Below are 27,557 nucleotides of genomic sequence, written 5' to 3' on the forward strand. Positions count from 1 at the left end.
AGCTAGACATATCCCCAATGGCTTTCCTCTTTCCACATTTGTGAACTAATAAAAACTGTAAGTAGTAAATACAATCAGGATTTGTCACACTCCCTGGAGGACGTTTGCTCCCTAAAGGCAATAAATGCAGAGCTGAGCAGAAGATAAAATACAGCAATTTAGCTTGTTTTTTACAAATTCACACTTCCTGGACGGGCAATATGGGTGTGTTTTACAGCCCCATTCAGAGAAAATAACTTGACTGGAAATTCATTACCCCACACACCAGCAGGATAAATTTGAGGTTCATTATGCATTATGCTGAAGTGAGATTGTGCAAACACTCTTTAAGCTCTGGTGACAATGTGGCAGAGTCCCACTAGGAACTGGGAGAGTAACAACAGCACCCAGGTGAACTACAAGAAGCCCAGGTATGTATGTCACACAGGTCTGTAGCACATGTGCAGAAATTCATCTGCATATACTTTTGTTGCTTCAGTAAAGGAAAGTATAAAAAGCTCAGATTTCAGAAAATCTACTCAGCATGGAAATTTCTTTGATTGAAGACCCAGCAGAAATCTATGAAATGATGTAGTATTTTTACCAGTGTTTTACACTTATTTAAAAGTACTGAATAAACAAATTCAGATACTTAAAAATGCTATGTACTGTGTATTATATTGCAGTTATTTACCTGTAACAACTCATTAATAAAGAAATCCAGAGATGACTCAGAGGATGAATGATATCTGGATGATTTCCCATGAGGCTAATCTAATAATTAATTCAGTTACTGTTGTAACAATAAATAAACCCTCCTTCCACTCTCCAACATCTTACTTGCAAAGTGGGGGGAGAAATCTGTCCATGAGATAAATATAGACAAACATGCTATTTTTACAGTCAGAATACTACCATCCTTGAAATTTCTAGGATGAAGCAATGGTATTATTACTGTCTAAATACTTCCAGTGGAAGAGAATTAACAGTATCACAGTTGGTAAATGTTAGTTATAGCAATTTATTGAAAAAAATACACACCTCATTATGTAGCCAGGCTAACAATCCCATGAAACTGTCACACAGAGAGTCACTTTGGCAATGTGCTTCTTGGACACTAAAACAATCAACTGCAGGTTAAGGACTTGATTTCTTGAAATGCCTTCTAAGGAAACCTAATTTTAGTTTGTCAAAGTGTATGAGCTTTCAGCTATATTTATGAAGGGAGGAATTCAGTCATGAAAACATTCACGTACCAACAGTGATTCAGAAATAATGGGTGACATCTTTACATGGCTCCTCTTTTGAGATACTTTATCTTCAAAATGGTAATAGCATGAAGAAAATAATGACCACGGTATATCTTAAGGTCTCTTTTCAATGTTCTGGGATTGACAACAGGTCACATAACACACTTTTGACATGACTTTGTTGTCATCCTGTAGTGAAAAAAGATAGGAGTTGTTCCATAAATACACATGACTGCAATGCATTTGCCATCTTTGTCCAGGAGAACAAATCTGAGTGCAGATAGCAGCTGTGTGACTTTGTCCTTCCCCTTTCTTATTTTGCTTTCTGTCTTCCAAACAGTTTCCTTATGTCCAGAAGCTTTCACACTGCTTATGATGCAGCATTCTCTACAGGACACAGGCGCTTCTGATCAACAGAGAGAAGTTAAAAGGGGCTTTTATTTTCATTCCAAATCCCTAATCTTCATCACTTGAAGGACAATGAGCTGCATAATCAAAACTAGGAAACCTGATGGGCAGGTCTCCCCATTTCTTAAAAATATTGTTTGTTGTTTTCTTGTCTGCAAACACAACCACAAAATTTCTGATCTTTAGACAAGGCAGGTCAAGACCTCGGTGAACCATCATATTTCCCCAAGCCTGCAAGTAGAAGGAAATTGCATTTCAGATAAAATAAGACAAGATCCTTAGACAGAAACAAATACAGACAACAAGAAGAGTATGAAAATAACATGTTCCTCACTTGTCCACAGTCTTTGCATATAATTTCCCCATTTGTCTGGTAATCAGCATGCTTATCTTGCAGTGTTTTATTTTCTCTTGTATGATAAAGACTTCTGAAAAACAGACAGCACCCATCAGAATCCATTGGTCATTCCATGCTACATAGACACATAAACAGTGAGTAAGATTGCTGAAATCAGATATGAAACCTAAAAAGTCATAGACTCTCTGACTGTTTGAGAAAATGCAAGGTCATGCTTCATACTCCTAAGTAATGATGAAATACACATGTACTCCAAGTCTCTCTTCATTCCATTTCAGGTGCTGCATCCTCCCTCACACATCTTGAAGTGGGAGCAGCAGGCTCTTGTTCTAATAACAGACAGATCTAGACTGTTCTTTAGGTGCCATGGAACTGTCAACAAAATAACACCTGAAAATTAAAGGTTTTCTTTTTATTCCCTGTAGTTTAACCTTATCCCTTAACGGAATCTTTGTCTGCAGACCTGCAGAGTATGTGTACATTCTTGAATCATTTCTTTTGGGAGTACTTGATCCTGAAGGTTACAAATAGCCTGTGCAGAATGGAATATATACCATACTACATAGTAAGTGACCTAGTTAATAGTACCACAGAAGCTCTATCTTTTTTTTGAAAGTCTTAAACTCAATTCACCTTGAAATCAGGAATAAGAACAAACATTTTGTTCAAGCTCCTTAACTGTAAACTCCATAGAGTCTAGGACCCAACAATATTGGAATAATCTATTTTTTTCTCACAGGGCCTAGAGGGTTACAGGCCCTGTTAAAGCCTCGATGAAAGGAAAATCTGTTTCTGCCTGAAAGAGATAAAGTAATTCATAAACACTCACTGGAAATCTTTTTTCACACTGACATGATGCATGTCTTCAATAACTTGTATGTCTTCTCCAGAACATATCGGCTTGGAGCAATTTTTGCATAAGAATTTTATTAGTGAAGGATTTTTCTTGTATGTCTTGCGCTGATCTCTCATCACCTTCATTTGTTTTTCCACTATACTTTGCAACTGGAAACTCTGAATCTAGAAACAGATCAGTAAGAGCACTGTGACATTCTGCTGGAATGACAGTTATAGTTTTCTTTCTCAGTTATTTTACTGAGTTCACTGTCAACATGACTTCTAGTCAATTTTCCCTTGCTCGTGTGCTTTCCCCTTACCAACAGAAAACCAGAAAATTTTTCTAAAGGACAAGAAAACAGATTATAAAACAAATATTGGAAAAAGAATTCAAAGCCATATGTAGTAACCAGTATTACTTCAAGTTCTTCTCCTCTAAGCAGATTTCAAATAGAAAGTATTCCATACAATGTAAATCGGTATTCTTTAAAGGCAAAGGGCAGAGTTGCAGTGAATACCTTATTTAAATACTCTTCCTGTGGCATCTTCTGGACACGCTGAATGGCCTTATACATCATTTTCTCACGAAAAATATTAACATTTTCACGTTCAACAGCTCCTGAGCCACTTGAAGCCACAAGAGCGTAGGTGCTTTCATCAGCTCGAGCTCTACCACGAGCCTACAATTTGCAAGGAACACAAAAATAAACACGACAATACTCCCTATTACATCACACAACAATTTGTCCTAGTTTTGCACTGGAAGACATGCACTATTCCATATGCACTATCCCCAAAGTGCAGCTTTTTCCATTTAACTCAGACAAAGATACACTGATAAAGGATCAGTGAATAACACATACTATTTCTGCAGTATCATACATGATACCTGTGAGAACTGCTCGGGAGATTTGGGATTAGCATGTTCTCCAATGCCAAAATGGTATTTTGTCGCCAAAATATAAGCATGCATTTAAACATTAAATATATAAATATTTGTATTCACAAGCTAAATGAGAGCATGTATCAAAATGGTATTCTGGTATGTAATAACCTCTCTTTAGCTGATGATAGTGTGGTGTACATACACTGGTGGTACAAATGCCTCTTGAATCAACTGGTCTGATGACCATATTCTTGAATCTCTTCTATTAAAAGAGCTTAACATTTGTGTAGAACTTTGAACTGCTGCTACACCATTACAGAGAGAGGCAAATTTTATATTGCATACAGACTGAGGATGGAAATTGGAAACGAACATTGTTGCAAGAACATTTTCTCTTTTAGCATTCAAGTATTTAAGAATTACTTCCAAACACCAGGTAAATGATTCACCATTTGCCCATTGCAAAAAGAAAAGCATTATTAACATAAGGTGTGTATGCAGAAAACTCATACCTGCACCATAGCAATTTCATTGGTGACGAGGCCATAGCGAATAACGATATTACACTCTTCGATGTCCAGGCCTTCCTCAGCTACAGTAGTAGCAATTAGTAAATTTACATTTCCACATCGAAATTTATCAATAACTTCCCTTTGCTCATTCTGTAAATGAAAATCATCAAATTAACTTCCAGTATTAGTTTCTGTTACCAGTTTACTCTAATTAACGAGTTTCAGGAATTAAAGTCCCATCATATCTGAGTTGAGTGCCAAACATCAAGTGGCCTACAAAACTGCATTTAAGTATCTTGCAAAAGAAGGAGTTTCTATTGATTATAACATGAGTTCAGCACGGTATTTTGAGGGAGGAGGGAGCAGAAGCCAATCCTTTTATGGTAACTGGGCTTGGAACTTCATAGCCTATGTCACAGGTACTAGGAGGTTTGATAATATAGTTGTTCTATTATTTTCAAATTTTTTAAGTACTTACTCATAAGATCGGATTTCTATCACTTCAGTAATTTCTGATTAAAATACAGACTTCCAGCTCTAGTTCTAAAGCACTTAAAATTCTCCATAATAAATGGAGACTATAACTCTGGTGATCTCAGTAGCACCAGAAAGAACAACAATGAAACACTTAAAAAGAAAATATCTAAATCACAGACTTGTGAATCAACTGGGTGTTTGTCACCAGCTTGAGCAGAGGAACAGAAACTTGCCGTTTTCTATATTCAGTTTCAAAATGCAGAATATATTGTTTTTGTTTGTGTAATGTGCCACACATATTAAATTCCAAGTTTGATAGAACTCAAGAAACTTCTGGAGAGAATTTTTTGAGAAAATTTTTCCTTGAAACTCAGGGCAGCAGAAGAAAATGGACTCTGCCCAGCAGCAAAACACACCACTTTTCCTTAAATGCTGATATGAGGAGTACAGACCAGAGCAGAAGAGATGTGAAATACTTTGATTTGAAAATGTTTTTAGTGCAAGTATAAATGTGGTGTATGAAATCAGTGTAATGGTACAAGATGGACACAACTGAGTGATCAGTTGTGATATTTCCGGTACCAATTTTGGCAAGTTTTCTTTCAATGGTTATGCATCAGTGGGAAGCATGCATATAAAATGGTCTAATTTGATTTAAGCAATGATAGTACAAAAAGACAGAAATAATCATCTTTGTAGTTTTATTTTTCAATTCAGCAGCTAAAATTTAACGTGAATTACTGTTGTCCTGAGAAGCATAAACTCATTTAATCACATTTTTCCTCTTTCCATTGTGTTTACTTTTGCTTCCCATGCCTTGCTGTAACTTGGGTCCTTTTTGACTATACACTACTCTAGGCAATGTATGTTGGCTACTCCTATTGCCATAGAATCCAAAAGCAAAAAAGCTTGTTATTTGTGGAAATAAAATTATTCCAACATTATTATTCACTTGTATTCAACATTATTATTCATTTATCTTTACGAAGATAAGTTGCTGGCAGGTATGAAACCAGAACTCTGGGCTCTGAACTTCAGTTCACTGGCCTAGTACTAAGACAAGCTGTTTTCCAAAATCAAGTACAAGAGGTAATGTTGACATGCATGGTTCTATACCTGCGTCATGGGCTTCATTTCACTCTTGTGTCCAGAGCCAATAAGATAATGGGCCTTAATTCCCACTTCTTCAAATTTTGGGTTGTCCTTAATCCATTGAAATAGAGCAAAGGCACTTAGACGAGTCTTTGTGAAAATGATTCCTCGAGGTTCTTCAGTCTTTGTGAACTCCTCCATTAAAGTATTTCTCAACTTCGTTAGCTTCTCATTTTCATTTTCTGGCTTTGTAGTCAACTCTTTCAGCTGTTTCTTTTTTGCTTTAAAAAGAGATGTAAATTAAGAAAATCTAGCAATGTAAAACAACAGTTTGAAACAAAATAAACCCCAAAACCCACAAAGCAAATAGCAACTTTCTACATAATTCTCCCAGCATAGCTAATTCACATTCAGTTTGAAGACCTGGGGCATACCAGTTATTTCTGAAGGGAGTTTATAGTCACTAAAAACATACTAATCAACCAAAATAAATCATCATTATCATACACTTTGCTTATATTTCATGGTAAGAATAAGCCAAAGAACCTGCCTATACACACAAAGTTGGTACAGAGTCAGTTTAGACATTCTTCTATTCCTCCTAGCACTTTCAGTGGTAAAATCTTTAAAAAATGGAATTAATTTTTCATTGACAGGTTTTTTGGACTTCATTTACCTGCAGAAATAAAAGCAACCAGAAATTATACTAATGAAACTGAGTTTCATTTTTAGTTGGTTTAAATTTTTGGTTCTCAGCAACCACTCACTACTGAAATTCTAAACAAGGGGGAATAGACAAATATGAAGAGTCATTAAAACCATGCTGACATTTTCTAACTTACAGTTTTCATTCTTTTTTTTCTCATTTCTCAATGATAGTGAGAAAAATTCGTAGTTCATTGGATACATGAAGCTGGGTCACATCCTGCAGTATTATCTATTTTTGTTTGTACCACCCAAGAGCCATGGGTGATGAGAGCAAACTTCTCTAGCTCTTTCTGCTTGGAAAGGCAGTAAAGGAAAAAAGCTGAGTAAAAAAGATTCAAGAATTAATCTTAGTTACAAGGTGGTAGATCTGAAAAAAAAGCAACTAACATTGGTCTTTGCAGTTTGATTTTTTGTTCAATTCTCTAACTAAATGTTCTTTACCTGAAACTAACTTAAAGTCAGCACTCTCCTTTCTTAGTATATAGAGAAACAAACTTTGGCAGAAAGGGTTGGTAAAGAAGGCATTATTTCATTACTTTTGTATTCCATTTGCTCAGCCTTTTGCCCCCTAAGAGTATCTACTGAAATAAGTAGTTTATGTATCTGTTAAGAGTGTCCTCAGGGACACTTCACTGGATAAAAGCGGAAAACAGCTTTTACTAACTAGCAGCAAAAACAAAGGTGCCTTTAGGTGGGAGCTGAAGAATCATAATTACATATTATGACATGACCCCACTATGATGCTGTTTAACGCATTCAAAAGTGTATGAACTGGGATATCAAGGCATTGTGATAATAAATAACACAGCAGTTTCTAGGATGCAATAACTAATGGGCCCATGCAAACCATGTTAGTGCACAGTGATGGATTTCAAATATTAAATATCACAAAGAATTTCAAACTCACCATGAAATAAACCTATCAGAAATTCATCTGTTTCATCCTGCTTTGATACTGCTGGTTCATCATCATCATCATCATCACTCCTTACTGTCTTCTTACTTTTCTCCTCTTTATAGAAGTTATTTAGGTGATTGTAGGCATCCACCATTCGGATGGTGTCATTTATCTGGAGAGCATCATTGTATTTCTTCAAGTGCTCTGCACAGACACGTTCCCTGCGTTTTTCTTCTTTCGCAGCTAGAAGGGAACAAAAATACAAAAAAAGTCTTAGTATAGAACGACGCAAAGAAATCCAAAGCTGGGGTGTATTTGCTATGCAGTTACCTCTTCTCTCTTCTCTGATCACCCACTGTTCATATGTCTGAGTTCCAAACTCAGACTTCGGATGCAGCTGGCAATAGTTTTGTATTTCTGTCATGATCTCAGTAATTTTCTCTTTAAATGGATCCTAGGAATAAATTGATTAGGCAAAGTAAGTAAGCACCTTCTGGCAACCAAAACATTGGCTAGTACCACACTGGGTAATTTTTTAAAACTTAAACCTTAAATTAAAGAAGTAAGGCTGTTAAGTGTGCTTAGTAACACAGAAATATACAGTTCAGAATATTACAAAAATTATGCTGAGAAACAGCACTTTTTTAAAAAAATTGAATATAATATCATTGCTTCAATACAAATATTTCAGCTTTAGAAGGCCTTTTGACCAGATAAAATATAACTGACATAAGTAAAAATTTAGTTCTATTTGACTTTACTGATGCTTTTTGAAACAGAGCAAAGAAACAATATTCAGATTAGCACTCTGGATCATCACAAGTCCATAGAAAAAGAGCATTAGGCAAAAGTTTTTGATACCGTACAAGACATTTTTAAAGGAGAATATAACTTTAATACTGATTTTTTTGTAAAAAACATACCCTTTTTTTATCATCTGCAATCACAGTTTTCTTAGATGGTTCCTTCACCTGATTCTTTAGCTGGGAGGCATGCTCTTCAACAGTCATAATTCTACATGCATCAAGATTGGCACAGATCTGGGAGAAGACAAAGTAATTTCTTCAATATTGAATGAGTTATTTCACATGAAAACTGAATTATTGCAAGAGATCTTCTTATTTAGATATTGAGGTTTATATAACTTCCTTCTCACAAAATTCGATAAAGGCAGTATCAGCACAAGAAAGTCCAAGTCTTTGAAAAACATTTGAGATAAACTGCACAAGTTACTTTCTAGGCCAGAAGTGATCCTTGCATACATGAAAAAAAAAGTAGATCAGGATGCAAACCAAGTATTTTGAGAAGTAAAATATAGCATTGGTACTTTGGAAGAATAGATTTTTGGAGCACAAAATAAATAAAAATAATGGTGAAACAGAAAAAAAAAAAGAAAATAAATTTTAGGGATTAATTATAAAAGTAAGAGCTGTTATGAGAGTACAAAATAATTTAAGATAATCTTTCCTTGGACAGGAAAACATAGAGAGAATTTCTGTGCTAAGTGTGCAACTGAACGGGACTTCTGTGCTTTAGACCTCTTCCAAGGAGAAAATATGTACATGTCATTAAGTAATAAGGGAAACCATAACATTATTCTGAGCAGAGAAAACAGTAAAGGAAGACTGACAGGTGATCTTTTTAATGTCTTCAGCGGTAGTTGTATATTTCAGCTTGCATATTCAGGTTAATATTCAGATACAAATCCCAGAATTCTATCACTAGGAACTCAGAGCTGATGAAAAGGAATTTTCGTCTTTTTCTGCCAGCAAGTTTTTGTGTCAAAATTCTGTCTACTTCAATACAGCATAAAATATTCTTGCAGGCCTCACTTATTCAATATCACGTTCTGTTCTGGTGCAATTTACCAGTCAGGAGTTTTCACTGCTGTACTGGGCTAAATTCTACTTTTCTATGACTAATGGAAAATCATTTAATTTCAAGTAAAATATAGTTTCTTTAAGTATAGAATTTAACAGACTATCTTTAGTCAGGTGTTCAATGACTAACTCTAAGTGAAAAAACAAAACATATTTGTATGCTATCTGTATCTCACAAGTGGTTTCTGCTTTGTTTAAGTATTAAACATTGTTTTTCATTTTTCTGGACTCACAAAAATGCTCATCTTAGTCACTCTAGAAATTCAGATATAAAATATGTTGTGTCTCTAGTATTTAGGAATACACAGTAAATTAAAAGCCATTAATGGAACAGTAAGACTTTAAGTAACAATAAAACCATACTATATTGTGAATTTCTTGCTTCTGATCTTAACTTGGGAATTTTTATCAAGTGAGACAATTATTTAACTTCCCTTTTCAGTAACTTTACTCCTCCTGTAAAGTAACCTTTATTTGTATATAGATTTCCATTATTTTTTAGTGGTTATGAGCTGAACTTCCAAGTACACAAGAAAAAAAAATCAGATTGTCTATTTGGAGCTTAAAACTGACTTTAGAAGTTTTACTTGAAGAAGACAATATCCCTTTGATGGTTTGTAAGTGTTAAGGCTATTTACTTTCAGAATATGCTCTTCAGCTTTTGAGTAGGATGTTGCACCTCCTACACCAGGTGAGGCTGTAAGTCCCAGAATCTGAGGCTGTGGAATCAGTGGTTTGTTTTCTTTTGCCAGCTTCCTGTTCTTCATCTTTTCTTTTAAGTAACGTCTCATTATATTATTGTAGACACCTTCCTTTTGAGTGTGATGACACTCATCGATGATGATGAGGGAAAAATCTGGAAAGAAAAAGACTCCTAAAGTGAATAATTCTATTTCAAATGCAGAGTTTGCGTGACTAAATCTTGTAACAGGTAAGGATGGTATTGAAAAGAACCCATCAGTTTATGTACTATGAAATTGAAGTATTGGAGGAAGGTGTGGATGGATGCTGAATATATTTAATGGACTTTGGAACCTTTGCTACAGTCCTGATGCCAAGTAGTTTTACATTTCATGCAATGGAAAAAAAGACTTTATATTTTTGCAAAAACAATCTGGTTATATAAAGAATTTCAGAGAAATATTTTTCATCTCTTACCAGTGGTAAGAATGTATCATAGTTGAACTCAATACTATCTCTTATGTCCATAACTGTGTCTGACAAACTACATGTTGTTTCCTTTCGAGAAGATACATAATATGTTAGAAGCCTTTCAGACATTCTTGAAAGGCTTGTTATGGTCAAAATATGCTTCCATTTTGTAGCAATGCAGAGATTTCCTCCCTATTAGTGTCCAGTTAAAAGATTTAAATTACTTTATGGACTTGCTATTGGAAAGAACAAACAGATGATTAGTGGGAGCACTACCACTCATCCCTCTCTTGTAAGAAAGGAATCTGATGGAAATCCAGACAGATATAATGTGCTTTTTGGTCACAGTATATTTAAATGCAAACAATATATTATACGATGAAGAAAAATAAAATTACTTTTTGTTTCAAATTTCTCAAAAGATATAGAAAACGTATCTTTATGCACAGGCAGCCAGTGACATATATTTCAAGCTTCTGAGCTGCAAGAATCATGAACATTTTTCTGTTTCTCAAGCAGCAAAACTGGTTTATGGAGCTCCCAGTCCTTCTGGGAGTAACTCTCTAGTTTTACATTGTTTCTGACAATTTGAAGACAGTTTGTAGACATGACCATAAAGAGGATCACTGAAATGATCAGGGTTAAACTCCTGTACATATTTTTTTATGCGGACAATTTCCATGCTCTTATTTACACATGTGTAAACATGTTGATGTGCTCAAATTGTTGCACCACTATAAGTCAGTTTTCAACAACTGCCAGTAGAAATTGGAAATTAACAAAGAGAGCTAAATCAGTCTCAGCTGGTATTGAGGAACCTAAAAAAGGATGGAGACCAAACAAGGGAAGTCATATTGGAAAGGCTACACCAAACACTTCTGCTAGGAAAGTAAGCCAACGCTCCATGTCACTGGGGAAAGCTGACTGTCTTCACAGTGGTTCAGGAAGCCAGTTTGGACAGGAGTGACATAGTTTCAAATCGAAATTCTTATTTATTTCCAAGATTTCTACACATTGCAAACTTTCAGAAGCAGTGCTGGCAGTTTCTTGGTTATTCTGCCAACATGAACTTAGTGCCTCTGATTTTGACCATCATCTCCATCATGCATATTCTATAACTACTTGTGTAGAAACTAACCTACCAGAAGGGATGTGTTTCTTCTACTAAGGAAGTGATACACAGCTTTAGAAAGTCCATACAGTGATTTCAGACATTGGTAAAGAGAGTAAACATTTGATAAAATGCAATTAAGAGAGTCCCCTCCATTTCACTGAGGCTGGAATTCCATATTACGTGTAATGCAGACCTCTGTGGAAACAGATGAAAAAAGTATGCAGAGAAATCTGGAAAAAAAACTTGTAACTAATTAGGATGATTTATAAAGGCTGCAAGTTACCCAAGTCACAGCCACAGAAATGGAACTGGCTGTGTTCATGCTTGCTTGGCTTTGGTCCTGCTGAACCTACAAGCACAGGTGTAACAGCACGGAAAAAAAACCCTGAGGTGCAGGGCAGCCTGAGTTCTGGAAAAAGTGTAGCTCCTTATGAAGGAAACTTCACAAAGTGTGAAACCCATTCAACCCACTTCATTACACAATCTGGTTGGGACTCAGCCCAATTCTAAACAGGCCAGCAGTCCCAGTAGAAATGTTCAGATGCCTCCATATAGCATTCCAAAATGATTCAGATGTAGGAAAGTTTATTAACTTAGATGCACTGGAGAGGAAATAGGTATAAGAAAATTGCTGGTACTCTGCCTAGGTAATAACAAGGCCTTCTGAAGGAGAGAATGCAATTCTGAGGTATCCAAGTGGCTCTGCAAGAGTTAGTTTGGATCAAGCACTACCCTAGCCAGCACTAGGCACTGACAGACACAGCCAGGTTTCTCTCAGGTTTCTCTGCTGTCTCTGTGACACCCAGACCAGTACTTTTATCTCAGGGCAATTATTTTGAACATCACAGCTCTCCCCTACATCCTTCACCGTCTGAAAAGGAGTTGATTGCAGGCAAATAGAGGGAGAAGCTAGTAACTCACAGAGGAAGGTCCCTGCAGCCCAGGCCCGGGAGCTGACCTCATGGGCTGTTCTAATTGTACCTTATTGACAGATAATATAATTTCCTTTCTGATCTCCCAGAGATACCTGCCACTTCAGCATTCTGGGAAAACAATCTTGCCTTCTTTATCTTTTGCTTTCTTCAACTTCCTTCCTCTGTTGTAAGAAACCACTATATCTGCTGAGCTCAGAGAGACACAGTTATAAGCCACCATATCACTAGTTATAAGTCATCATATCACTGTATATTAGCAAAATTACAAGAGTTTAAAGAATATAACTTTTACAACAGATTGGCCTTTATCTTGTGTTCCACTGTACTTCTCAAACTACCAAGTGCATTTGAGTTTTGACAGTTTTTTTTCTCATCCTGTATATGGCTTCATTGTGATATGACTCAATGCTCTACCAAGCTTGGAAAGTTGAACCAGTAGAACTGCACGTGCACAAAGTTGTGCTTAAGAATGTATTTAGATAAAACAGGAAGCATGACAAGTATTTAGTAAAAATAAACTACAGAGTCTAATTTTGGCCTGCATGATTCTTAATTGAGATCTGATTTTTATTACAGCTTGTATTTATAAAACGAGTAAATTGAAAAATAACCCACTGAATGTGGCACATTTTCACTCAGCAATTTTCCAGAATAGAGACATACTTTTATACCTTCTGTAAAAATTTCAGAATAAAATACTTGCCTGATAAATGGACACTTTCTTCATCTTCCTTGGAAGCATTTAACAGTGAATTCTCAAGGATCTGTGCTGTACTTATGATGACATCATTTCTTCTGACAACTTCAGGAAATGAGATTTTCAGCTGAGAATCACCACTTAAACCAATAACCTGATACCAACGCTTCAGGAATGGACTAAACTCTCTTTTTAAATGCTGTTCTACCAATGGAACCTGAACAAAAGTTTTCAGAGAATTTAAAACATATTAAATACAGGATTAAAAATACATGCCTCTTTGCCACAAATGTTGTTAGAGAAATAAAAGAAAATTAAGCAGCAAAAATCCCCAAACCAATTTCCCCCTGCAACTTCTCCTGTGAAACCTTTTTGTCCCAAGAACTTTGGCTCAACTGAGCCTTTGAAAGAATGAACAAACCATGCATGCTCTAGCTACTTAACTGAGCTTATAAAGTGCTTTCACATTTATCTTATAAGAGAATATGGATATTGTTTATAATTTCAATAAAATTATTTAATGTATTTTTATATTTTAACATTACAATAGACGATTAATTTATATGGGCTAAATTTAACAAAAATTAAAGCAATTATCAGAAAATCTGAAAAAACATTCCTTAACTACTGTAAGACTCATTAGGCGGCCTTCATTAACAAACTGAAACACAGAATGTGAAAAATAATTTTATTTTCCAAAATTCATTACAAAATGAAATTGTACTTTTCCCAATAATGTGGCTATTACAGCACATCTAAATTTGCACTTGCACTGGGGTACACTAATTTGTGCTTGCACAAGGCTGATGGTGCACTGGAGATGATAGTCTAGATCTCTATGTCTTTAAACACAATATACCTGGAGAAGCTGAGAATTTAGTTTATATTCATATATTTTACAATGTTTGTATTAACAAAATGTTAATGATGTTTGAAAAATACTATTCTTTAAAAAATGGACCAACTTACCTTGTTAACAAGTACTATGACTTTTCCAGGCTCTGATGCTCTTTTTTTCTTATCCAAGTGATCTTTGGTAATGTAAACAGCCACTCTGGTTTTACCACTGCCTGTAGGGAGACATATGATAATATTCTCCCCATTCAATGCTGGCTTTGCAACTTCCATCTGGTAATCTCTCAGGGTCAAATCTGGTTCAGGTGAGGCTCTCCACTCTACTTCATCTTCATCTAAGGGTACAACAAAATATAAGTTTCAAACAGGAGGCACAGAACACATATCAGAGGACTGAAAAAATGTCAAAGGGAAAAATATTAATTTATTATCAGAAGCATCTTCTGAATAGAAACAGCACACTAGCATAGACAATGTTGCTCTGAGAAACTGCAACTCTGGATCAGAACTGCTTCCATCCAGTCAGCACTCAGGGCAGGTGGAATAAGCCACAGTACAGTATCACCCATCTATGTTGAAATTACTGCTATTAGGAATAAATTCAAATGATACAGTTCAGTAGCACTGGGACCAACAAAGGTTGTGTTGGGAGCTGCAGTATTTATAATCTAGCCAAGCTTCTGTGACGTTCTCCTTTATCAATACTGAAATTTATTTGGTTTCAAGGGAGTTACCTTTTTAAATACTTCCCAGAGAATGAAAAATGGAGCCATAGAAAGAAAAAAAGATATGGAACACTTAAAAATGGTCAAGGGTGTTATAAAGTATAGAGACCAAATAGATAAGAAAATTCAATTGCCCATACAAGATGGAGCTAACTGCAGAATGTATCACACCTAGTCATGGTAGATTACATTGCTTCTTAACCTGACACATACATAATGCAATTGGATGTTCATTACAAAGCCATATACATCTGGCACCTAAGGCCAAAGCCTTCCACCTCTTATTGGAAATGCCATGGCAGAGTTTAGATCTATGGCTTGCAGAAGAAACAAACTATGTTCTAAATGCAAAAGTGAAAAAAATACTGTTGAATTATTTTGAGCAGTAAGAAAAGCATATCAAGTCTCTTGAATTTACATATATTTAGGGAGTCCAAAATCATATACATATATCAGAAGGATTTATTTCAATTGAGTTTTCATAGGGTTTCTTTGCTACAAATAAGTTTAAATCACTCTTCAAGTATTAACTGCTTTCAGTGAAGAAAATGTACAAATTCATTCTGCTAGATTAAAAATGAGGGGAGAAAAACACTTGGTTTTGTTTCCTGATGATATCATTCAATGCAGAACCATGAGGATTTTATTATCACTGATACATTACACACAAAGTAAGTATATTTTTCTAGTATTCCTGATTCCATTAAATAAAATTAAACTAACAAAAAGTAATGAAGCTTGATAAAACACTGCTGATGGAAACATCTGAATGCCATTCTAAAGTGTTTTTTGCTTGTTTTGCCTTTTAGTGTGAGTGCAGTGCTACCTAGACACAGGGACATTTGCACCAGAGAGTACTTGCTGTTACTTAACTGACTTCTACTACTCTCTTTTGAGGAAGAACATTGTTTGCTTTCTGGTTGGCTAAATTCAATAGCTCAATCATATTGAAACTAGCACTTTATCACCCATCTGTTTGGTTAAATTTCAGTTCCTTAACATCCTCAATTAACAGTCCAGGCCTGAAAAATATTTATCTTAGCTCTCTCCTAGCTTCTTCAGCCCTTGTTTAGATAAAGGCTAATAGGGTATCTTTTTACAGATTAAAGAATTAAATACTTAAAGATTTTTCATCATGCACTGTGTAGAATTAGGGAAGTTGTCTGCCTTCATACAAGGCTCATGTGAATTTCTGCTCTGGGCTAAAAGGAATATGATAATTATTCTATTGTCATAACTACAGAATTTTATAAAATGTGAAATGAACCTTGCACACAAAAATGCAGCTGAATCCACATGATTCTTTGCATTAAAATCCAAATAATGTCAGTGTGTAATGACACCATCCAAACATCTTTGTTAATACAACAGCCTTACTGTAACATTTCAAATTATAAAATCCATTAGTAGTGCATCTGCATCTTCTTAGCAATTTTTTCTCATTCTTGCTCTCACTGAGTTTACTAGACATGAGTAGAAAGCATGGATGTTTTTAAAAACTTTTTTTAAACTAGTTGTTTTTAAAAGCCGTATGTACACAGAACATATAGTAAGTAAACACCATGAAAAAATCTGTTCTCCACTCTTCACAAAACTGAAGTGTTTGGGGTTTTTTTATGGATTACTGGACACAGTAAATGCCCAATTTGCTTACTGAGAGATACTTCAGGAATCTTAAAGGATGAGGCCATACATAAAAAAGTGCTGTCATGAGCTTGGCTCAGCCTGAGCGACTGATACAGTGTGTCTGCCTGACCACAGAACAGAGAAGTTCCCATGCCCAGACATTTCATGTGACAGAGTGAGTCAAAAAATACAATGTGACTGATTAATGTCCTCAGTTGCTAAAGAAGTGCAAAGTAAATTCTTTGGAGTTACCAACACACAGACTAAAATCCTAGCTGCAGTGTAGCAATTTAGATCTGAGCTATCCTGAATTTTCTGCGTACTTAAAAAATATGTGGATTTTAACACTTTTAAGCTTGAAACTATTTTAAAAGTATTTATAACAAACACTTTGCAGGCATAGGATATATAACATTTACAGTGACCTCACTGATGTAACACTAAGTTTAATACTAGGCCCAGCTGGCTTGAAAGGCGTTCAGAGTTTTTTCTAGCCCTTGTACGAGACATAGTTCCAGCACAAATGTTATAAAGGCTAGATTACAAAATGTAGTTCTTGAATTCTGTACAGGTAAACAGGCTGATCACCATGGTGGACAGCTCCCAATTTGTTTTGCCTGAGGTTTGAAAAAAAACAAAAAAACAAAAAAATCCCAAAATTACTGGGATGTCTTTTACAACAGCAGTGTATTTCCGTTCAGACTTCATCCATAGCAAGATAATACCTGTCTGCAAAGTATGATTTAAACACAATCCAATATCTAGTTTAAAACTGTATTTAGAACATGCACATGTGTTTAAATGTGAGATTCACAAAGATCCTCAGATAGCAACCCCCAAACAGGGCTACTAAAGTACTTGGGTCCAAAGTGGACCTTCATTACTGTTCTGCAGGTACCCAGGAGATGCTTCTGCTCACCTTTCACTGCCTCGAAAACATTCCTATTCCCTCTCACCCTATGCGGGGGCCAAGCACAATCTAGCTCCTCTCTGAGAGCAAAAGAAACACGTCTGTGTGGCAGCATTATGAATATCTGTCCAGGTGAATGCACTGGATGACTTCTAGTCCCTTCAGCCTGTGTGATTTCATCATTCTGCCTCACTGACCAGTTTGTACGATGATGATGTCTTGAGCCCTGTCCAGATGATCTCAGTAAATTGACTGTTTTGGGGCTAGGACTTAGGTTCAGACCATTACCAGATGGTCTGGACCTAAAATGCCCAAAATGGCATTTGTTTTCCTACTAAGTAAGAGTAAGTCTGGCATCTAAATATAGTGAACTAGAGTTTACAGTGAAAGAAAGCCCTTCACTGAATTTCATTTTAGCCCACTCACAGAGTACTTTCCCCAGAACTTACTTTGCAATTACTAAACAATAACAGAAGGGAAACGTACCTGAATCACTGGTTGTGCAGCTCTCTTCCACGTTTCCGTTCAAGTTACTGACACTTCCCTCTACTATGGAGACATCTGACTCTAAATGAAAAACACACAGAAATGTAGCATAATATATTTGCTGTACAAATATTAATGGCAAATGCATATTGTTTGCTCCCCCTAAGTTGTTAAAGTAGGTTAGATGAATGTCAGGCGGGGAGGGCTGTGATCTAACTTTCTCTATTATTGATAGAGATCGAAAAAATGAACAATATAATTCATTTTCTTACGGAAGAAAATATGGAGTGGAAGATTAATATCCAAAGCATGGCAGAAGTAAGGCACTATGGGTCATGATTTATTGCCTAAAACCAGGGGTTCCAGACATCATCACCTGCATAATCCCCTTTAGTCCTATTTTACTGTATCTTTCCAGAAAGGTGAAAAGCCAAAAAAAAAAAAAAAAAAGTTGCTGGCAAACTGAACATTCTCTTTTACTCACTACAAGTCATGAGAGCTACATCTGTAGCAGAACAAAAGCAAAACCAGAAATGTGATTTTTTTTTTTTTTTTAAGTTTCTTCGTGTAACATGAAAAGCGCAAACCGTAGTTCCCGACTAAACACAAGCAGCGATGGGGGCTGTCGACTCGCGCGGAGCGGCAGCGGCGGCCCCGGTCCCCGCGCTCCGCTCGCCCTCTGCCGGGCCGGGCACGCCTTACATGCGCTCATCGGGGCCGCCAGCACCACTCCCAAAGCCGCACCTCCCAAAACTCAGCCCTTCTAGCCTCTGAGGAGAGAGATATCCAGCTCTTCCGGGAAAATCTGCCGCGAACAGCATCACCCTGAGCTGTCAGCTTGCCGACAGCACTCTGCACCTGAGCCCACAGTGTGCAGACGGAATCAGTGACAATAAAAGTGTTGACCAGTGTTTTGCTTAATTAGCTAGTGAGCTTGTGTTTCCATCAAGTTCTTTCCAGTGAATATCCTATTATAATATAGGACAGCCTGTATCCTAATATACTTATCTTTCGCATCTTACTGTCCCCAAAATATTTTTCATAAGGCAAAATAGATTCTGTGAATGAGAATTTAGCACTGAATGGAAGTTATGGTGTCCTAGAAAGGAATGCCTAAAATATAAAGTGAGGTGGAAATTGAACCCAGTCTGCATTCAGCAAAGTTATGAAGCTATCTTAGCTACCACTAGGAGTCAGGTATTAGTAGTTTTTCTAACAAACTAATGAACAGAAAGGCACAAAAAAGAAGAAAACCTCACCAGTTACAAGCCATGTTCAAAGACCTGAGACAAACTAATTAGTAGCATTAGTAGGAACTCCAAGCTATGAAGATGACACTGCTATCTCTTGCTTTCACTTTCCAGGAATACATAGAAAATAGAAAAAAATAGGACAAAATTAAAATTCTCTGTATCTATTCCATATGGTGTCCCATCTAAAATGACCTTCTGAAAATAGTCCGAGAATACGAACCTATAAAGTGTTTTGTACACAATTATCTGAATTACAATGTGCAGCATGCATTATACAACAATCTCTCAACAGAAAACATCAGTGGTGATGTGAAATGCAAAATACTCATCTTCCAAAGAAAGGTGAATAGAACAACGTTCTCCTTTTTCAACTGTGGCAACTTACTTGAATTATTTTAAAAGAAAATAAATTTAAAAAAACCCAAATCAGTAAGCATTTCCAAAATAACGAAGATAAAAGAGTTGTTATCCTAACAGCTGTTTTTACCACTTCTGCTAATCGTCCCTTTGAGTCCTGCTTGCACACTGTAACATGGAATTTCACAGGAAGATTTCACAGGAAGTTTTTCAGTCACTTTACACTGAGTACTAAATAAGTAGAGAGGCAATGGAATGGAATGCAATTACAAGGAAGCCTTGAAAAAGAGAGCTGCTATTATTTAAATTGGTGTTTATATAGGTAACTGCAGTAACTTAATCTGTGTTAACCTTGTCAATTTACTTGCTTTTGTGTAATTTTGTGTGTGAAGTTTCTCATCTGTGTTTTTGCATGCTCAATTTTTCTCTAGTTATCTGGTAGGCTACATGGTCTATTTCTACTTGTTTTTATGGCCTTACTGCTCTCATACCTCCCGACTGTCTCTGTTTCATCTACCTAAATAAAAGGGTCAGAGGAAGCTCCACATACAATGCAAATGGCAGTAATTTCAAATTACCTGAAAAGCTTCTTTCTTCTTCAAATATGTCCTTTTCAAGACATAAAGGAATTGTGGGAGTGTACTGCAAAACTGACAACACTTGACAGCATCAAATTACAAACTAGGTGAGTTCCCAGCTCCCTTGGAAGTAGAATCTGGGTTCCACTTGTATTTTAATCTTCCTGGTCTAAAATTACTGTCTTATGAAATCGCAAGAAAGGAAGGAAATAGGACACGAAAAAAGACCGGAGCGCTGTTAAGTCGGAGCGTAAAAGTGCATTGATATCAAAGGCTGCTGCACTTAAGGATGGCTGAATGTGAGGCAGCTCCTCTGCAGAAATCTCCAAGCAGCACTGCCTCCTGGCAGCCCTTGTTACCCTGCATCTACACTGCTGCTTTGGGTCATCTCAGAACTGCATGTTTTCAGGGAATCTGTCAACTGTCCTCACTTACACTACTTCGGTTCATATCACAGAGCTGGTGTAGATCAGAAGAAATGAACTGTCAGCTGAAACCAAACGAGATTTGTTTTAATTAGTTGCAGGCACACAGTCCACATGAGACTGAAGACAATCTGAACCAAACTGATGGAATGAATGTACTCTGTATCCCTTAGCCATTTCACTGCACAGATCTGCTCAAGTGCCCAAACTGCTAATACCCACTCTATTAATTTCAGTTCTGTGCTGAGACCATAGTTTTTTAGCTACAATTAGCTTATGGCACACTAGTTAATAACTGATAGACCTCATTTTCTGTAATTCTCAACCCAACAAGAGGCAAGTAGAAGATCAGGCTAACAGCAATAAAAACCTGCCCTTAGTAGGCCCAATAAGAGCCTTAGCTGTATCCAGAAAGAATAATCCAGTCTCATCTACTTTGAATTATCATTAAATATTTGGCACCTCTTCTTTATACTGACAAATTACGTTCTAGCCCAGGAAAATCAAGTTGATAATTTTGCTGTAGCTAGTAATTCACTACTTGCTACAAAGCAGTGTGATATCCTGTTAATGTCATGCAAAAAGAGAAACAGGCTACTACTGCTGCACATTGAAAGGCTGCAGTTTTTCAGAGCCATTAAAAAAAAATTATCCATGATAAAAAGAGAGCAGCCTTAGCTGTCTTACTCCTTTGGCTGAGTTAGCCCACTAGTATCATTTCAGGCAGGATTAACCTTAGCTGTAACTATTGTTTGAGCTCCATGTGAACTTGGAACATACATGGTTCCTGAATCATGTAGTGCATGTTTAAATCACTGGTTCACAGCTGGGTTTGGGCACTGTCACTGGTATTTGCTGTTGCTCATAATCACCTCCCAAGGCATGTTTTTCGGAGTGGTCTATATGAACAACAGGCCACAACCATTCCTAAACATTTTTACTAAAAATGTACTTTTGAGTGTGTACGTGACATGAGATAAGTTGTCTGATATTCTGTAAGTTAAGAAACCTTGAAATTAACAGAAAAAACTACTTGTTGGACAACAATGAAGGACTTCTCAAAACAAAAAATGCTTTTCAATATAGCATTTCCAGCCTTCTAAAAAGAAGTACTTCATACAGCTGCAGTTTTAGTGGCATAAAAACATTCCTCTTATCTTAAACTTAGTCAATACTGTACAGAGTTGAAAATGTTAACCTAATGTTGTCACTGGATAGTATAAGCCTACTATGGATGGATGTGAAATAAAACACTAACCTAATAATATTAATATTTTTATCAAAAGCATTAAATATATTTCAAAACTACTCATTTATTCACATGGGTACCAGATCAAAATACCAGTTAGTGGACAAACCTGACATCACAGAATTCTTTTCTATGGATGTTTCCAACAGACTGCTCTCACTGCTGAAACTATCATCCACATTTTCTTCCTGTTTCAAATTCTCCTCTATGACGTATCCTGGTTGGCTTGTAACTTCTGTTTCTTCGTTCGTAGTTTGCTCCATCCCATTTTGTTTATTCTCTGTTCCTAAAAAATACAGAGAAATTCTAAGGCAGTTCTAGAAAGCATTTCATTTCTTTTAGTGTGGAGCCTAGAAAACACAGAACTAACCTGTATTTATCAGGCCCATAACAGTATAACATATGGTCTTGGTCTTGACTCAAATGTTATAGTCTGGAATTCTGACCTTTATATAAATATTTACTAAGAATTTACTAATTTACAATTAGAAACTAAACTTAAAGAGGTTAATAGATTTATTTTTGTGAAGTTCTCAATTTTTGTGTGTAGGTGTTTGCTAATAACAACATATTTTACTGTAAGAATCACAGGGGGTCAAGCTGCAATGACAAAATGTAGCATCAGTGTCTTCATCCACAGTGCCCAATGAAGCTGTTTCCTCTCTATGACCTTATGTCAGGGCATGCTCCTGCAACCACACACCTTACATATCTACACACATACAGGACTGTGTACATGGAAAATTACTGATCCTCTGGTAACAGCAACACCATTCATGCTTTATACATTAGGCTGTGCAGTTGGTTTGGGGGTCTACATCACCCAAGATTACAAAGAAATTGTGGAATAAACGTATTCAGTCAGTAGTCCATCAAACTGAATTAAACTTCAGTTTTACTCTATAGAGTCTGCACTATACTAAAAATTCAGAAATGCAAAATGTGAGAAGATATGAAAATAAAAATATGAAAATAATATTAATAATATATTTGTTACTTTTATCTTACTGATGGCAAAGTAGTGAAGACAAGAATTTAAGCCTCACACAGCTGCCACACAGAATGAAAATTAGAATCACAATAGCTGCTGAGCTGTTCCCAGCACACGAGTTCCACTCAAAATGAGCTTCTGAGGTTCTGACTTGGTTGGTCCTGGCCTGCAGACTGCAACACTCAACCATCGTTGAACTTGAATATCACAGCTGCCTGTGTGTGTCTGGGAGAACACTGTCTGATTCCTGTCCAAAGCTGGAAGAGAAACCTTCATGTCCCTCTTACCTCAATCTTAATGCTCTGACTCATATGCAGCAACCAAAAGCACAAAGACAGCTCTGGTGAGCTCCTCAAGTGAGCAGGCTGAAGCTGCTAAATGGGAAATCTGTTAAAGTAATTTAGTCACTAAAATTTTATAAAACACATGGGGACCAAAAATAAGGGATAAATTATTTGAGGGCTGCTTTCTTTTTTATATTTAAGAATGCAGGGGAGCACTGGGATAACTTTACAGTATTATAAACATTATACAGGAATGAAAAGGAGTAGCCACTTTACTAGCTTATTGCATTATTTTTTGTAAATTTTATAAAGTTTTGAGACTTTTGAATGTCTTAAAGTATGCAAAGTACTTTAAAATGGCAAAAATATTTGTAAACTGTTCTGTAAAGGAAACAAGTGTACTGAAGAAGAAATTCAGGTAAAGTCTGTTTTGTTTGTTCAAATTAATTTTCAAAGTATGTTTTATGAATGATTATAAAAATCACACTGAAAATCAATGGTTTTTAAAAGTAAGATTCAGTTTAATTTTAACTAAACCCACACTGTTGTAATTCTCATATTGCTTAATAAGGATTTTCAGTATTTAACAATCTATCAATTAAACTGTTACATAACTTGATTTTGAAATCCCTGGATATCAAAAGCATTAGTCCTAGTGTCTCAATAAAACAATATGGTGGGAATCCTGCATTGCTTCTTAAGCAACAGTACAAAAGAAAAAAAAAAAAAGAAAAAAAAAAGAAGAAAAAAACAGTAGAAATATTAAAAATCCACATATCTGTACCAATGTAATAAGATGATTACCTCCTGTATTTCCACTTAAATCATCGGCAAGGTCTTCATGTTGTGTTTCACGGAGAACAACCAAAAAAGAAGAGAACCAGTCTTTCTTCTGGACTATTCTGCTCAGTAGCTCCCTTGCACCATCTCTGTTCCCACGATTGTCAGTAACAGTCTGGATCTGGCAGAAATAAAAAACCAGAAACAACCTTCTCACAGACTTTGGAAATGGTCGGAGGAAGTTCGTAAGAATAGTATAGGTGCAAAAGCATTTCCCTGTCATCATTAAAGCATACGGAAAAATAAAGATATAAAGTAGACCTGCCACTCATCAGACGAGAATTATTGCAATTGTGTCCAACCTCATGTTCATCCCATATGGTTTTGGGTACGATATATAAAACCTATGACATCTGCAATTTAATTGGAGAGACTGGTAGTACTAGACAATGGTTCCAACAGTAACCACTATATAATAATTACTAGTATAACAACTATTAGACTAACAAGCGGTGTTCAGACTGGTTTAGGGAATAGGCAACCTTGATTAAGGAGAAATGGTGTCACAGTTTATCAAAGCCCAGACTTAACCTGTAACATGACCTTATACATAAAATAGAACATTTCCCTTCTTAAACTCTGGCTTCATTATCTCAACTCCCACTTAAAAATACTATAGCTGAGCCTCTAGAAAGTGGCTATTGCCCTCAAAAAAGCTATAGAATAGTGTCCCAAGGCTGTCACAAGCAGATTTGACATGTGATCACATGAGGAACAAAACCACAACCCCAAGAGCAAAGCAGATTGAGACAGGTGATCAGTCTCAAGGCCATTTTCTCAGGGCTCAAGAATCATCCATTCTGATATGCAAGGAAATGGGCAAGCATAGCAGTGGGAACACCTGACTGAGATACATGACTAAAAGGAAGTGTGTGGAAAGTGGGAGACATTAGGAAAGCCTAAACTCCACTGGGGTTTAAACTGGCAGGATCATGAAGGGTATTAAATGGTTTGATGGAAATACCAGCAGCAAAAAGGTGACCGTGGGGAACATCATGACCTATTACCAGGCAATGGAGCTAGTAGTTCTTAAAAGGCCTCTGCATCTGAATGCGGTGTTACCATGCTTGGCTCCCTACCAATTAGGGTGCAGCTGATCATTGCTGCCACCTGATGGTCACAAGACAAAATTATGTATCTTACAGTCATTTAACTGAGATGGAGCATAAAACGATCTCAAAAGTGGATGCAAAGACTCAGAGTGCAAATATGACTTAGTTCCACCCTTAGTTTACCAGTTTTCCCCTTATTGCTATGGCAATTATTATTTTAATTTGCTCTAACACTGTTTCAGGATATCAGTTTTTTTTTGAGTTTCAAGTAGGTTTCACATTTCAGGCAAGTCATTCTTAGCCAAGTGGAATAAACACTGGACAGTATCTCGTCAAAGGTTAACACTTCCTTGTTCTTGTCCAACTAGTATTTCTGCTCACATCACTGTCTAGTGTGATAGTCCTAAATGAACCTATAGCAAAAAAGGGGACAGAAAATCTTTCTTTATTTTAACTTAACACAGTATTATTTAGAACTTTACAGATCATTACTACTTCCTGATATGGTTCAAGGGCCAAAAGACAGTAATCTTCTGAGCCTAAGGTCTGTGGCAAAATTATAAGTAAAGTAAAGTCTGACATATTTCTTCACTTAGACACTCTCTCGGTCTAACCCTCTGTTCCTGGCATTTTTCTTTGCCAGGCTCTTAGTCGGCATCCAACCTGCTGGCCCACTGTCAACAGTCTTCACTGGCTCGCCTGGACCCATCATCTATTTCCCCCCAAGTCTGGGAACTCCTCTTTTATTTTTGCATTTACTATGCCATTTGTAGTTGTGGCTTCCTACCTGTCCCACCGCCCCTGGGGCTGGCCGGTGTCTGTGGCACTGCCTGCGCCCGGACTCACCCGATCCACGTCCTCGTCCTGGAAGATTCCCATCTGCAGGCACTTCTCGGCCACCTGCACGGTGCGCATCCTGTCCACCAGCGTGCCGTGCAGCAGCTGCACCAGGTGCACGCAGAGGTCGTGCTCGGCCTCCTCTTCCGGCGAGGGCAGCTGGCTCAGGCTGGGGTTGGCGTAGCAGGCGGCCAGGCTGCAGCCGCCGTGCTCCAGCGCCTGCAGGAACTCGCGGATCCAGCCGCAGCCGCGGGGCCCCCGCTCCACGGCCCGCAGCAGCTCCTCCGCGCCCGCCGCCGCGCCCCCCTGCAGGGCGGCCGCACGCACCCTGTCCCTGTCCTCGGCGCTCAGCGAGGGGAGCCGGTCCAGCACGGGCTGCACCTGGATGAACTGCTTCAGCCGCGGCCTGAAGCAGGAGATCATGTAGAGGAACCCCTCGTCCCGGGTGCCCTCTGCCATGGCGCGGGCCGCTGCTGGGGGTGCGCCTGGGCCCCGGCGAGCGGCGCGGCCTCGGCCCCTCAGCGAACCCTCCGCCGGCCCGGCCCGACCCGGCGCGCCCTGCCCAGCACCGGCGCCGCTTTCGGTTTCCCTTGGGAGGGCGGTGCGTGAGGGCTCGGCTCCCGGGGACGGGGATCGTGGGGCAGGGCAGCAGCTGCCGGGCACGGCTCAGTGCCACTCAGTGTTGAAAACGAAACCTTTGCCAGTAAGGAACCTTTGACAGTAACCGTGAATTGAAAAACCGAATCATAAACGGAAACACGTCTTTCACTTTCCAGCTCATGAGAGCTCACTTGCCGAGCTGCTCGCAGCGTGTCAGAGCTTTGGGCGCTGGCTGCTGCCCCGGCACGCAGTGGCAGCAATATGAGGTTGGTGTCTGAGGCATTGGAAGGCCTCGTCCTGAGATGAGGTTTCACCCATATCGTACATGTCACTGAGCTTCAGGAGCAGTCTTGGTTTTCATCGTGGGGGTTTTGGGGAACCTCAGTGTGATTCTGAGGTAAGGCAAAAAAATTGAGAGTGTCTGCGTTACTGTCTTCAGTTTTGGTCCGGGGCAGTTCAAGAGACAGAAGAATTGTAGAGTCCAGAGGCCAGCAGGATTGGAGAGCCTGTCACATGTTTGAAAGAACTTCATTTACAAAGCCCAGAGAAAATAAAGGTCAGGTGAGGTCCAACCACAGTGATATCTGGGTTAGAAAGATAATTTACTTGTTGGTAAAATTGCCTTGTTAAGGTCTAGGGCTTAGGCATGTTTCAGTGATCTCAGACCTAGGGGGAGGTTAACACAGCTTGGGAGTAAGGATGTATTACTGATAGCAGAACAAAAGAACACAAATTACGGACCTCAAGGACATTTGGCAGAACTCCCAAGGTAAGAAAAAAACTAATGGAGACAGTTCAGCAACTGTGCTGAGATCGGCTCTGACTGGATAGAAGGTAATTCTGGCCCGAGCAGGTTGTGACCACTGATTCACAGACCACCAATCTAGGAAACCACTGACTCAGAAGAAACACTGGGCATGTGAACTAATCAGCATAAGAAGTGAGGGAATAGTTAAACCAATAGAAAAAAGAATACTAATGAATATGAAAAACTTTGTAACTTGTAGCCAATGAGCATTAATGCCTTTGTCTGCTAAAATGTTGACAGTCATGGTGCTGACTTTGTGAATTTACCACCAAGCACCTCTTTCTGTGCAAGGCAGAACTATAAATAAATCAAATGCCTTGATTCTCTGTGTAGATCAGCCTCTTGCAAACTGGGTGAAAGAACCTATCTTGGGACACCAACAGATCTTCAGCTCCTAAGAGCTGGATGATTCTTCACTGGGGTACACCGGACAAAGGGGAATTGGAATATGTTTCTTTAGAGGAAATTATCTCTAGGTGTAAGAAGAAAGTATTATCG

At 37.8% G+C, this 27,557-nt stretch overlaps 1 protein-coding gene across 1 annotated transcript; it reads right to left on the reverse strand.

Moving 5' to 3' along the window:
- Positions 1-980: 980 nt before the first annotated feature.
- Positions 981-26,223, reverse strand: IFIH1 (interferon induced with helicase C domain 1). Its single transcript, XM_059852952.1, has 16 exons — positions 25,661-26,223; positions 23,727-23,883; positions 21,757-21,933; positions 17,786-17,866; positions 14,153-14,373; positions 13,190-13,400; positions 9,924-10,141; positions 8,329-8,445; positions 7,736-7,859; positions 7,415-7,648; positions 5,824-6,080; positions 4,231-4,380; positions 3,351-3,512; positions 2,825-3,015; positions 1,972-2,065; positions 981-1,868 (listed from the first exon to the last, which is right to left on the reverse strand). Exons 1-16 carry the CDS (start codon positions 26,108-26,110, stop codon positions 1,686-1,688), a joined length of 3,027 nt encoding a protein of 1,008 aa, XP_059708935.1. The 5' UTR covers positions 26,111-26,223; the 3' UTR covers positions 981-1,685.
- Positions 26,224-27,557: the final 1,334 nt, after the last annotated feature.

Source organism: Haemorhous mexicanus, chromosome 8 (genome assembly GCF_027477595.1).
Source record: "Haemorhous mexicanus isolate bHaeMex1 chromosome 8, bHaeMex1.pri, whole genome shotgun sequence".
Classification (NCBI taxonomy): Eukaryota; Metazoa; Chordata; class Aves; order Passeriformes; family Fringillidae; genus Haemorhous; species Haemorhous mexicanus.

Excerpts from the sequence above, each read along its gene's own strand:
- IFIH1 (XM_059852952.1), bottom strand. The coding sequence starts at position 26,110 with ATGGCAGAGGGCACCCGGGACGAGGGGTTCCTCTACATGATCTCCTGC. Across the intron at positions 21,934-23,726 it reads TTTAAGTGGAAATACAGGAG|GAACAGAGAATAAACAAAAT; the intron begins GTAATCATCTTA and ends TGTATTTTTTAG. Across the intron at positions 1,869-1,971 it reads TATGCAAAGACTGTGGACAA|GCTTGGGGAAATATGATGGT; the intron begins GTGAGGAACATG and ends TTCTACTTGCAG.